This window comes from Camelina sativa, chromosome 19 (assembly GCF_030686135.1).
Source record: "Camelina sativa cultivar CO46 ecotype springtype chromosome 19, ASM3068613v1".
NCBI lineage: Eukaryota > Viridiplantae > Streptophyta > Magnoliopsida > Brassicales > Brassicaceae > Camelina > Camelina sativa.
Window position 1 is genome coordinate 6,921,351 of NC_141898.1, and position 12,760 is coordinate 6,934,110.

At 38.1% G+C, this 12,760-nt stretch overlaps 2 protein-coding genes across 2 annotated transcripts; both read left to right on the forward strand.

The window, feature by feature from the left end:
• Positions 1-123: 123 nt before the first annotated feature.
• LOC104765318 (multiple organellar RNA editing factor 8, chloroplastic/mitochondrial) lies at positions 124-2,530 on the forward strand. The gene is made up of 4 exons (XM_010489012.3): positions 124-861; positions 1,021-1,118; positions 1,204-1,269; positions 1,640-2,530. The coding sequence occupies exons 1-4, from the start codon at positions 455-457 to the stop codon at positions 2,299-2,301; spliced, it is 1,233 nt and encodes a 410-aa protein (XP_010487314.2). The 5' UTR covers positions 124-454; the 3' UTR covers positions 2,302-2,530.
• A 7,496-nt stretch (positions 2,531-10,026) lies between these two features.
• Positions 10,027-12,548, forward strand: LOC104765321 (transcription factor TCP4). The gene is made up of 2 exons (XM_010489014.3): positions 10,027-12,033; positions 12,123-12,548. Exon 1 carries the CDS (start codon positions 10,672-10,674, stop codon positions 11,998-12,000), a length of 1,329 nt encoding a protein of 442 aa, XP_010487316.2. The 5' UTR covers positions 10,027-10,671; the 3' UTR covers positions 12,001-12,033; positions 12,123-12,548.
• Positions 12,549-12,760: the final 212 nt, after the last annotated feature.

Genomic DNA, 12,760 nt, shown 5'->3' on the forward strand with positions numbered 1-12,760 from the left:
CTCTCCAAGAGCTAGAGGCTTTGCTGGAGGAAGATATTATATTGTATGGGAGATATTTTTAGAGATATTTTTAGTCACACTTTTTTCACCAAATTCACCTAACAAAAACTCTAAAGTACGAATTTACCCCCATGTTTAGCCTTGGCGTAGTATTTGTAACCATTTGATAATATCATACTTTTTATCTTTTGAATAGAGAGTAATGTCACTAAAATTATTAGCAAAAAAATGTGTTTAATTGCAATTTTTGTGAAAAATTGGGGGCAATTTGATTGCATCTGATAAGATCAATGGGTATCAAATTTCGCTTATGTTGGTTCGGATAGGAAAAACCGAAAATGTCCTCGAAGCATAATCTAGTATATTAAACCCTCACAAAACCCTCGATTTTCATTTCTAACTTAATCTGCTCCCCCTCACTCCCCCTAGGGTTTTCATCTGGCGAAACCCATCCATGGCGACTCATACCATTTCTCGCTCCTTTTTTAGCCGACCGGCGAAATCTCTTTCGTTCCTGTTCACGAGATCCTTCGCTTCATCTGCTCCTCTCGCCAAATCCCCGGCTTCTTCTCTCTACACGTCATCTCTGCTCAGCCGTTCCCGTCCTCTCGTCGCCGCTTTCTCCTCCGTTGTCCGTGGTGGTGGCCTCGTGTCCGTGAAAGGTCTCTCGACTCAGGCTACGTCGTCTTCTCTCAGCGATCCGAACCCCAACTGGTCTAATAGGCCACCAAAGGAGACGATCCTTCTCGATGGTTGCGATTTCGAGCACTGGCTTGTCGTCGTTGAGCCACCTGAGGGTGAACCTACTAGAGACGAGATCATTGATAGCTACATCAAAACCCTAGCTCAGATTGTTGGAAGGTAAACCCCCAATTTTCTTTTTAGGGTTTTTTATTAAGTGAGGAATCCACTACCTTTAATTGTTCTATATAGAGTTGGTATGATTGGATCTGTGTGTTTGCTTGGATCATTTTGAAGCTCTTGTATGATATTTATATATCTCGTTTTGGATATTTTCAGTGAAGAAGAAGCTAGGATGAAGATCTACTCGGTTTCAACTAGGTGTTACTATGCTTTTGGAGCTCTTGTGTCAGAAGATCTTTCTCACAAGATTAAAGGTAAACCCTTTGCCTTGTTTGGTTTTAGTTTTTACCCATTTATGTGTTCAAATCCGCCTTCTCATTTGTTTATGTAACTCTCCAGAGTTGCCAAAGGTGCGCTGGGTTCTTCCTGATTCTTACCTGGATGTGAGGAACAAAGACTACGGAGGTAAGGCTTAGTGTGTGTTATCTAATTCACAACCTGACAAGCTTTGCTCGACCATTATACTTTTTGCTGGTTTTAAATTTTTAATAAGAGGAGCTATATGTCGCTAGTGTTCTCTCTGTGGACTCGTTACTTGCTCCATGTTTTTGTGTTATAGGTTGGCACATAGAGCCGACATGTATCTATAGTGTAACAACAGTTTTGAAAATAAATTAAGGGTGCATATGTTAGAATTGATTAGTGATATCTATTTTGAGGCTGGTGTGTTAGAAGTCGCAGTGATGTGGCTTTTTGTTGAGAGTTTTAATCGTTTGATGATCCTTATTTAGAGTTTGTTTGATGCGGGTTATTTTTTAAAAAAATTGACTTTCAGGGGAACCTTTCATCGATGGGAAGGCTGTTCCTTATGATCCTAAGTATCATGAGGAGTGGATAAGGAACAATGCTAGAGCAAATGAAAGAAACAGACGCAATGACCGTCCTCGCGGAAACTCTGATAGAAGCAGAAACTTTGAGAGGAGAAGAGAGAACATGGCAGGAGGCCCTCCTCCTCAACGTCCTCCAATGGGAGGACCCCCGCCTCCTCCTCCACACGTGGGAGGACCCCCGCCTCCTCCACACATGGGTGGCTCTGCACCTCCTCCACACATGGGGCAGAACTACGGAGGACCACCTCCACCGAACAACATGGGAGGACAAAGGCCACCATCAAACTATGGAGGACCACCGCCACAAAACAACATGGGTGGACAGAGGCCGCCACCTAACTATGGAGGAGCACCACCAGCAAACAACATGGGAGGAGCACCACCAAACTATGGAGGAGGACCACCGCCAAACTATGGAGGACCACCGCCACCAAACTATGGAGGACCACCGCCACCAAACTATGGAGGATCACCACCTCCTAACTATGGAGGAGCAGCACCACAGAACAACAACTACCAGCAGCAGAGTGGTGGAATGCAGCAGCCACAGTACCAGAACAACTATCCGCCAAACCGGGATGGCAGCGGCAACCCCTACCAGGGTTGAAGCAGTCGTGGGTTTCCTATTTTAATCATGCATTCTGGGCTGTGTATAGATAATTTGAGGAAGAGAGAGTGCAACAGCAAGACTTAAAAACTCCTTTTTATCTCGAGTGTTTTATCAGTCCTGGTATTATGTGAGAGGAGAGCCTAAGTAACACTGGCATGGTTAGAACTTTATACTCTCTTGCGTTTTGTTTTTCCTAGTTTATATCCTAAATCGGTATTAGTGCTTCCTTTTGGTGTTGATTCCTCTTAATTCCTCAATTCTGCTAGCATGAAGTTCGTAACCTACCTCGCACAGTTGATACTTTGATAGTTTTGCTTCTTCCGAGTTCAACTTCTGATTTGCCCAATCATGTTTCTTGGCTGCAATAAAATACTCAAATATTAGAACAGTAACTTTTCTCAAGAACAACAAATGTAAGAATATACATATATGGGCCTGCTATTCTTTATTCTGCTCATCATTCTAAATTTCAGCCCAAGCTGAAAAAGTACCAACGTATTGAAAAAGTAATAGTCACCTAATAATGAAGACTCGACTCTATATTTACAAAACACACTAAAATCTGGACTTGCACGTATGTGTGAGACTATGAGGTGATATTTGTAAAACTTGGACCACGTATGCTGATGCATGCTTCAAAGGACTCGGATGTGGTGCAATGCTCATTCGTCCAGTCTAGCATCATCAAGCTTCCTTTCTTCACCTCAAAGGTAATGAGTGCCCCAAAAACTATAAACGTTCAATTTAAATCACCAGATTATATAGATTATAATGGTCATTAACCCCTTGTCTCCTTGTGATTTGGTAGGTAAGACTGGGAAAAAACGGAGTGGAGGAAGTGCTAGATCTTGGGCCACTCTCAGACTTTGAAAAGAAAGGCTTAGAGAAGCCCTCAACTCAAATCCTCCATCAACAAGGGAATCTAAATCCCAACCAATGAGTTTTTGCTCTTTAGATTGTGGATTTTGGACTTAACTTTAGGTTAATCATGTTGTCTTTCCAATTTTAGGTAGATCGAGTTGTCTTCTTCTGCTCTTTAGGAACCATTGGGAAAACTGTGGTAGTAAGTATTTTTTTTAAAACAATGTTGCTATGGAAGCTATAATTCTTCTTGACCCTTTATGAGGAATGAAACGTGGTGCTCTTATAATTAATTATTCTTGTTAACAGAATAAAACAAACAAACTGTTGTTGGTTGCATTATTTGGACAAACTATTCATAATAAGTTGCATTATTTACATTACATAGAGACAGATGAAAGTGTACTTGTTGACATGATATTGTTGGATCACGAGCCTTTCTGTCTTTATGATTGAATGAATAGAGATAGATGGTGTCAAAAGAAGCGAGAGAGTGAAAGGACGTCCTGTCCCTTCTCAATGTCTCACCTTTTTTCATGTTCCTTTTCTTTTTCTAAACAGTTTACAATTAAAATATTTCGATCTTTTGATTTAACTTGACATCTTTTTTTTCATATCAACAATGTATTTAGTGAATTTTTTTTTTTTTTTTTTTTTTTTTTTAATTTTAAATTATATTTATAAATTTTTAATGGGCTTTCCCTAAATGGGCTTGGCATTGGCACAGATACAAAAAGAAGCAAACGACGTCTATGCCTTTGCCGGTAAGGAGGATCGGAACCTGCTGAATGACCTAAGACAGATGCTCGAACAGTAATACCGGTGGTTGCAAAATCGACGGCGTTGCGGCGGATTCACCAGTTCGAGACCATGATGCAAGCAACCAAGATCCATCAGTTTTTCTTCTCCGGCGAACCCACCTGTCCTGCTACAAATCTTCCGACCAGTTCCAACATCCAATCTCAGACTCCGCGAAGTTAAGTCCCGTTCCTAGCAACCTGCTCCATCAGATCTAACACCTCCCTTCTAGCTCCGGCGGCAACCGTTTCCTTCAGGCAGCATCTCTTCAATCCGGTCCGGTGGAGACAAGAATCGTGGCGGTTTACAAACGGTGGTGGTTCAATCCACCTTCTATATCCTGGAAACCCACGAGAGCCCAGAAGCTGCCAACCTCCATAGTTAACCACTGTGACACTGCAACTTAACCCTCCTGACTCCCAACCGACTTCCGCCGCAAACCGCAGCTTTGATTGGGCGGTTGAACCCCTAGAAGCTCCACCGCGAACCACCGCGACTTGATCTGAAGCTTCCCGAACTGCCAACCAAGAAGCCACCGTCGCATCGGTTGGGAGACGTAACCACACCTCTGTTACTGGAGAAGAGATCTACCTACCTCTGCCTTCCTCACGCAGATCCAAAACCGTTAATTTAGCGCCGCCCTTTTTACCTGACATCGACTCCGAATCCGACCTACAAAGCACCACCTTTGCTGGAAAGAGAAGAACCTCTCTGCTCATCTAAAGCCATCGAACCCATCGGAGAAGAAGACTAACACACGAAGACTCCAAACCAGATCCGCTAGATCTAGCCACAGGTTCATTGCCGTCCTCAAGTAACGTCCCTGAACCTTCACCAGCAGTCACCGCTAAAAGATGCTTCGCTTCACGCGCCAAGTAACTCACCGACAACCACCAACCCGAGTGCCCAGAAAGACGGAGGACCACTTTGCAGAGGAGAAGGGCTCTGTCGGAAGGAACAAGAGAGCTAAAAAGAAGAGAAAAGAGCTCTCTCCGGCGTCGAAAGGGCTAACCGGAGAGGCGACAAACTCAGATCTAAGATCGACTTTTTAGAGAAGGGAGAGAAAAAAAATTTTGTCTATGCTGTTCGTTATGTATTTAGTGAATTGCTTGTACTCTTCAAATCTATCTTATATATGTGGTGATAACATAGAACTATCTTATAATTTGAAGTGATATTAAGGGATAAACACAACAAATCTTATAATTTGAAGTGATATTAAGGGATAAACACAACAACAACAACAACAACAAAAATATGAGTCGTACGTAAATCAATAGAGTACCCTTGGAAAGTAACAAATTATATCGAGAGAAAAAACAAAATATTTTTGATAGCGAATGGACAGAAGGGTGTTTAATATTTATTCATAACAAAAGAAAATGAAATAAAAACGTATAAATATTTAATCAAAATTTTTTTATGTTTTTTGAGAATGAAGGAAACATAGAGACAACTGATTTTATAGAACTGATCCGAATGGTACTATCGATGATATATAAAATACGACAAAAAAAAAAAACGAATTTGACAGTAAAAGGGGTAAAACCGTGATTTTTTTATTGAGAACCAGTTGAGCATGTCTCGTGTCGCCAGGTCATCATGAGAAGTCATGTCCTACGTGCCAAATCCGACATTAGGTGTCTTTTCAAAACTTTGCCGATGAGTTTTGTTTTTGCATGTTCACTCCACATTGTTAAAAACAAAGCAAATTGGGTCGGCTTCCTCTCTAAATTGCTACAACTCAAACCGTTCACACAAAAGGCTGTCCAACAACAACGTTGTCGGAATAAAATGTTCTTCCTATACACGTTTTCGTATCTAATCTTTGACCAACAAAATAGGACAATCAATACCAAAAGAGTATTTTACTTACTGATGATGACGATTCTCGAAACATGAATCCAACTTGCATGTTTCCATTTTATATTACTGACCTGACGAGTGAATGATGACAGACCACCAAAAGAGTCATGAATATCCCGCAAACCCATTGTGTCTCCATGTTACTTATTTATTTCCATAACATCGGTTCACTAATAAACCTAATCTCTTTTGACATTGTTTAAAAAAAGAAGATAATCGTACCTTTTTTTAGTGGTCTATTCTACTACGACCTTCTTAATGGTCGAATAGCCGACTATAGAGTCTTTACACCGTACATACATTTCTCTTGTCTATGAAAACACATTCCAACCATATAGTCACATTCCTCTGTTTTGATAATAGTGGTACGGGGCATTGAAGCCTGGTGTCAAGGTTTAGCATGGGGCACATTTTACCAATTATGCTAAGTAATCATTGGGTCTGATTGGAAGCAACTAAACACCTCATTTGTAAACGAACCGCTCTAATAATTACCAATCAACAAATCGTTTGAAGATGGCGGTTGGATATCATAGCTGGAACAAGTGGTTGAAGAGGGTGGTTAGAGCCTCTTTTTGATAGTTGCAAACACCAATTCTAACCACTAACAAAAACCAATGTTTGTATTATAAAGAAGTTGCATAGTTTTTTTTTTAACAAAAAGTGGCATAGTTTATATTTCTTTATTTTTTTGGCTTATTAACCTTTAAAAACTCATATTGAGAAGAAATAGTAAGACATATTAAGTCAAGATTATGATTTAAATATTAACTTGCATTTTTAATGGAGATTATGATTTTTTTAATATTATATAATGGAGATTTAAAATTAAACATTTGATAATTTTGTTGATGTCACATTTGATAATTTCCTTAATGTCATTAAATATGTTAATATTTTATATTATGAATTAGACAAAAATTTATTATCCATTTTTTCATTTATTGACTAACAAATAACAATTTTTATAATTTATTATTACTTATACTATTCAACCGCTACAATGTTATCAATCAAACTAAATACTCAACCGCTTTCTTTTACAGTACCATCTTTTCCATTCGCTCTCTTTAACCGCTTTTTTTTAACCACTTTTTCTACAACCACTATAAACATTTTAACGAGAGCCGTGCTTTAATTATAAGTTTTGAAACATTCGCCTACGGCCTCTCTTTTCCTAGAAACAAAAGTGTCAATTTAAAAATAATACTATTGTAAGTTTACCCCATACTATGTATGTAAACGTGATTTTACATATATAATTAAGTACAATTCTAATTTACTTTTAAATAAAACTATTCACACAAACTAAACTTAAGATTTGAAATTAAAAATGAGGTTAAGTAATATGGACTTCTCATTTTATTGTTCATTGAATTGTTTTAGATGTTGTATACTTGTTAAAATGATATTTTTATGGTCATCCTAAATTCTATATTTTTATCCACTTTTGAGAAAACATGCATATAGCATATATTAGATTTTAATTTGATTTTTACAATTCATCTGTTGTATTATAAGTTTATTTTATATGAATTAAAATAAAATGATCTAATACATTATTTATAAACTCGCCTCTGGCCTTCATTATCGTTGGCATGGCTCTGATTTTAACCGCCTCTTTTAAACATGGTTACCTATGGAAACCATTATGAAAAATTAAACAACTGAACAATTATTAGTAAAGAGCATAGGGTACGTGCCCCACCTCATAACACTCTAGATCCGCCCCTGGGTATGGTCACTCAGCGAGTCAGCAGTATAGTCAACAGTTCCTACAAAATCCTTATTGTAGAGTATCAGTTGATCTTTTTATACATCGTTTGGAAAATCCAATTAATACCTAAAGTCTTCGAACACATCGTATATTACTGTAAAATTACAAAGAAAATATACATACTAACATACTACTTGCCAGTTGGCCATATTGTCAACTATTTTGATGATCAAAAATACTCAAAACTGACGTTATTAATCAATGGTATTATTAAATTAACTATTGGCGTTATTTGTGCTTAATTATTGCTTGTATTTCACACTAATTATCATAATTAAAATTTAAAATCTCTCGCAATCATTCTATTTTGTAGTGTTGCGAATCGTGACCGTGATTCCAAGTGGAAGCTACTTTGATTTACAGTTAATTAATATGCAACCGTGGGAGATGACATATATTCTCCTTTTTCTCTACTAAACAACGTATTTAATGTTTAAATATAATATAAGTTGTTTATGTTTGATCAATTATTTTAATGTGTTCGTATTAGGTTCGTCAGTCGACCCTTTTATATAGTGCTAATATGTCACTTTCCTATTTATTATTCCATTAAAGTAGGTGGTTAAATTATTTATAAAATATAGATGAAATAGTATCAAATAATGCTGTATAATAGTATATTTTCCCAACTAAAACAAGTTGTATAGTTTAATGTAAATGATAGAATCCTTTGCGTCAAGTTTTTATGTTAGCTTATCGTACGTGTGTTTAAATTTAATATGCTACAACTTTTTTTTTTTTTTTTAAAGAGTACTTTATATGCTACAAATTGTGTGAACAATAATAATACAGGTTTGTTGTATTTATTCGTGTTTCAACAATCTGGAGTTATTTTGTGGTACATATATTATAACCACAATATATTCCATACATGGAATTAGTTGTCTGAGTTATTATGGTTAATTGGTTGGGATTCAAGAAGCATTATAGAGTCCCACCAATGGAGAAGTATTTTTGAGCTTAAGAGAATTTCTCAAGATCTTAGAAATATTTCCGTTGAAGCTTAGATTGTCTTTTACTTAACTTTATTAGTTTATATATACGTTCTTATATTCTCTGATTTCAAACTACCTTTTCGATATGAATTTGGGTGATATGCACGATACGGTGAGTCCGTGAAAACAATTACTTCGTCAAGTCAAATAGAGGAAGATAAATAATTAGATTTTAGAACAAAAAGAATAACGAGTATCTCATTTGTTTATAGTAGAATAGTATAGAATACAAGACAAGATTTGTTCAAAACATAAAAAAGAGAAGGTCATAAGAAAAAATAAAATCTTAGGATATATAGACTATATATATAATATAAAGAGTCCTAATTGTTAAGTTATATTATATTCTTATATGATCGAGTTCGATTTTCCGGAATAAAAATCTGCTTTAGTTAACTATTGAGATTCTTTCAACAACAAAAAGGTAGAGAGAAGAGTGGATCGGAGCATCAATCAAGCTTTATATATATATATTTCCATAGTAATGTATGGGTCAACCCTTAAAAAGAAAGAAACTCAGAAGCACAAAAGGTTGAATTGAACCTTGACCCAGCTTACACCATAAGTTTTGTTAGGGTATTTATTCATTTATTGAAATAGGAAAATCGAAAATAAAAGGTACTACTACTATAGCTAGCTATCAACTTTATAATAAGTCCGCTATTATGATGACATATTTTTTTGCGTTTTGTTTTTCTAAATTGATGTGTATATAATATAGTTTGATGGTTTGTAGTAATATCATTGTGTTACGATTTGAATTTCAAGAATTTGCATAGATATATGACAAAACTTGACACGATATCCCTATATCTTATTTAGGTAAACATAACTTCATTCTTCCTTCTATCATATGTGTTAATTAAGATATGTCCACGAAAAGAATGCTCATTTTTTTTTTTAATATCAAATAAGTATCTCTGACCAATACATAAGTCCATATTTTTCATGGAAGTAAAATGTTTTAAGTTAATGTGTTTAACGTATTATATTAGAAAATGACATAATGATTGGCATACAAACCACGCACTAGTAAAAGAATTATTTCAGGAAACAAGTTTGGTTTTGGAAAAGACTAATTCTAAGAGCCCAATGGAGTAGTATTATTTTCTGACATTTATTTGTTTGTATGCACCCCTGCAATTTATTTTATTTGTATGCTAACTTATGTACATACTTTTATTTGTATGGTAACTTATGTACATACTTTTTGGTTGTTTTTTTTAAGTGTTTACATTAAACATTGTTTAGAATTTATTAATTGTGAAATACATTTGGGGGAAAACGACTCAGCTTTTGATTGCCCAAAAAAGAAAGAAAGTAAATAAAAACAATACTGAAAAATAAAAATAATAAAAGAAAGAATTGAATGTGGGAAGAGATGAGAGATTCTTTAATGAGAGGAAAAATAAAAAGAGTTGCGTCATCATCATCAAACCCACATTCTCAAACAACACTCTTCTTCTTCTTCTCTAATTTTTTACTGTATTTTTTAATTACCATCATATCTTTTCTTTTAAAACATTTTCCCAAGAAATATCAGAAAAATAAAAGAAAAAAGCTTTCTCTGTTTTTTTTTTTTTGTCTTGATTGGTCAATTTACACATCTCCCTTTCTTCCCTTCTCTTCTGTTCTCTCTCTCTCTCTCACATCGCTTGCTTGCTTGCTTCATCTCTTTGGTCTCCTTCTTGCGTTTTCTTTCTATTAACTACTGAGATACACCAAACAAGAGAAGAGAGACCTTTTTACTAAGCATTAGCCAAAAAAAAAAAAAGAGTTTTTTTCTTTCAGATATGGGTTAGTCTCCAATTTTGCATTAAACCTCTTCTTCTTCTTCTTCTTCTTCTTTCTTTCTCTCTTAGGAGATTGTTTAGAGCTCTATCCTTCTCTGTTTTTTTTTTAGGGTTAGGGTTTTTTTTTTTCAAGGTGAGGTTGTGAGCAAGTATGCGGGAGTTACTTCCTTTTTGAGTTACTCTGGATTCCTCACCCTCTAACGACGACCACCGTCGCCGCCGCCGCCGTCGTCTCGACGAAGAAGAAGACTCTGAGCTTCCTCAATATGCTCAATCAATGTCAGACGAATTCCTCCACCCGCCAGCACCACCACCACCGCGTCCTCCTTCTTCAATGAGGCACCACCGCGCAACGTCGGATTCCGCTGACGGCGGATGCGGCGAGATTGTTGAGGTTCAAGGTGGTCACATTGTTCGGTCCACTGGAAGAAAAGATCGGCACAGCAAAGTCTGCACGGCCAAAGGACCACGTGACCGGCGCGTGAGGCTCTCTGCTCACACGGCGATTCAGTTCTACGATGTTCAAGACAGGCTTGGCTTCGACCGTCCTAGCAAAGCCGTTGATTGGCTTATCAAAAAGGCTAAGACTTCCATCGACGAGCTCGCTGAGCTTCCTCCGTGGAATCCCGCCGATGCTATTCGCCTAGCCGCTGCCAACGCTAAACCCAGACGAACCCCCGCCAAATCCCAAATCTTGCCGTCTCCACCGCCGCAGCAGCAGCAGCAGCAACAGCAACAGCTTCAGTTCGGTGTTGGATTCGACGGAGGAGGAACAGAGCATCCGAGTAGTAACAACAACGAGAACGAGTCCAGTTTTCTCCCGCCGTCTATGGATTCAGATTCGATTGCTGACACTATAAAGTCGTTTTTTCCGGTGGTTGGTTCTTCAACGGAGGCTCCTCCGAATCATCATCATCAGCTTATGCACAACTACCATCATCATCATCAGCATCCGCCGGATTTGCTCTCTCGAACTAATAGCCAAAACCAAGATCTCCGTCTCTCGCTGCATTCGTTCCCGGATGGTCCACCGTCGCTTCTCCATAACCACAACCACCACCACCACCACACCTCTGCTTCCGCCTCCGAACCTTTTCTGTTCTACGGGCAGAGCAATCCGTTAGGGTTTGACACATCGAATTCGGTGAGCTGGGAGCAGCAGTCATCGGAATTCGGAAGGATTCAGAGACTAGTGGCTTGGAACAGCGGCGGTGGCGGCGGAGCAACCGATACAGGAAACGGAGGAGGGTTTCTGTTCGCTCCTCCTCCTCCTTCTTCCTCGACGACGTCGTTTCAGCCAGTTTTTGGCCAAAGCCAACAGCTTTATTCTCAGAGGGGTCCCCTTCAGTCCAGTTACAGTCCCATGATCCGTGCTTGGTTTGATCCTCACCAACATCATCAATCCATCTCCACCGACGATCTCAACAACCACCACCACCACCTTCCTCCGCCGGTTCACCAATCAGCAATCCCCGGAATCGGGTTTGCCTCCAGTGAATTCGCTTCCGGTATTCGCATACCAGCACGGTTTCAGGGACAAGAAGAGGAGCAGCACGACGGTCTCACCCACAAGCCGTCCTCTGCTTCCTCAATTTCTCGCCATTGAACAATTGAAAACTAATCCTCTCTCACAATCCAGGTTGATCCCAAGTTCTGTCCTTTTTATTCATCAAATTCAGTACTTTTTGTAGTTGTTTGGTCATTGAACTTATAAAAACCATTATGCAGGGCTTGTCAAGCCTTCCATGCACATTGAAGCTTGACTTAGATTGTTCGGAACAGGGGAAGGCGCTCTCGGATTGTGTGATTCAATGGCCTGAAAAGAAAGAAAACGCAAGGAAAGGATGAAAGAGAAGAAGAAGAAGAAGGACAACAAGTGTGTAACCCACAATTTCAGGTTCTTCGACTTCCTTCTTCCAATATCCTGACCTTGCCATTTGTAATTTTTCATCTTTTTTTCACCAGTTAGACCAACTCTTCTGTAGCTCAATTATGGTTAGATTCCAAGGTTTGCTACTTGTTGTGTTATGTTTTCGTATCATCATCATCCTCTTGTTACTGCAGTAACCTAGATACTTGAGAAATTGCAGTTCCCCCTGTTCTTGTTGTGTAACTTTTATGGATGTTCTTCTAATAAAGTCTTAAACTTTCACTTTTACTGCTTCCATCAGATAGGTAAATGCTCTGTTCAAGATAGATCCTTGTTATTAAACAAGATGAGCCAGGGTGTTGATTCCTATTTCTTTCTCTCAAAACGTAAACCTTTGGTCCCAATAGATATAAGTTGGTCATTTTCCATGAACAGTAAGTTTTGAATTGTTTCTTCTTCTGGAACATCAGGAGGGTTTAGCCAGTTCCCTTAAATT

Bases quoted from the DNA above. Each gene is read 5' to 3' on its own strand.
- LOC104765318 (XM_010489012.3), top strand. From the start codon at position 455: ATGGCGACTCATACCATTTCTCGCTCCTTTTTTAGCCGACCGGCGAAA. The intron at 862-1,020 runs GTAAACCCCCAA...GGATATTTTCAG, and splicing joins CTAGCTCAGATTGTTGGAAG to TGAAGAAGAAGCTAGGATGA. The intron at 1,119-1,203 runs GTAAACCCTTTG...GTAACTCTCCAG, and splicing joins TCTTTCTCACAAGATTAAAG to AGTTGCCAAAGGTGCGCTGG.
- LOC104765321 (XM_010489014.3), top strand. From the start codon at position 10,672: ATGTCAGACGAATTCCTCCACCCGCCAGCACCACCACCACCGCGTCCT.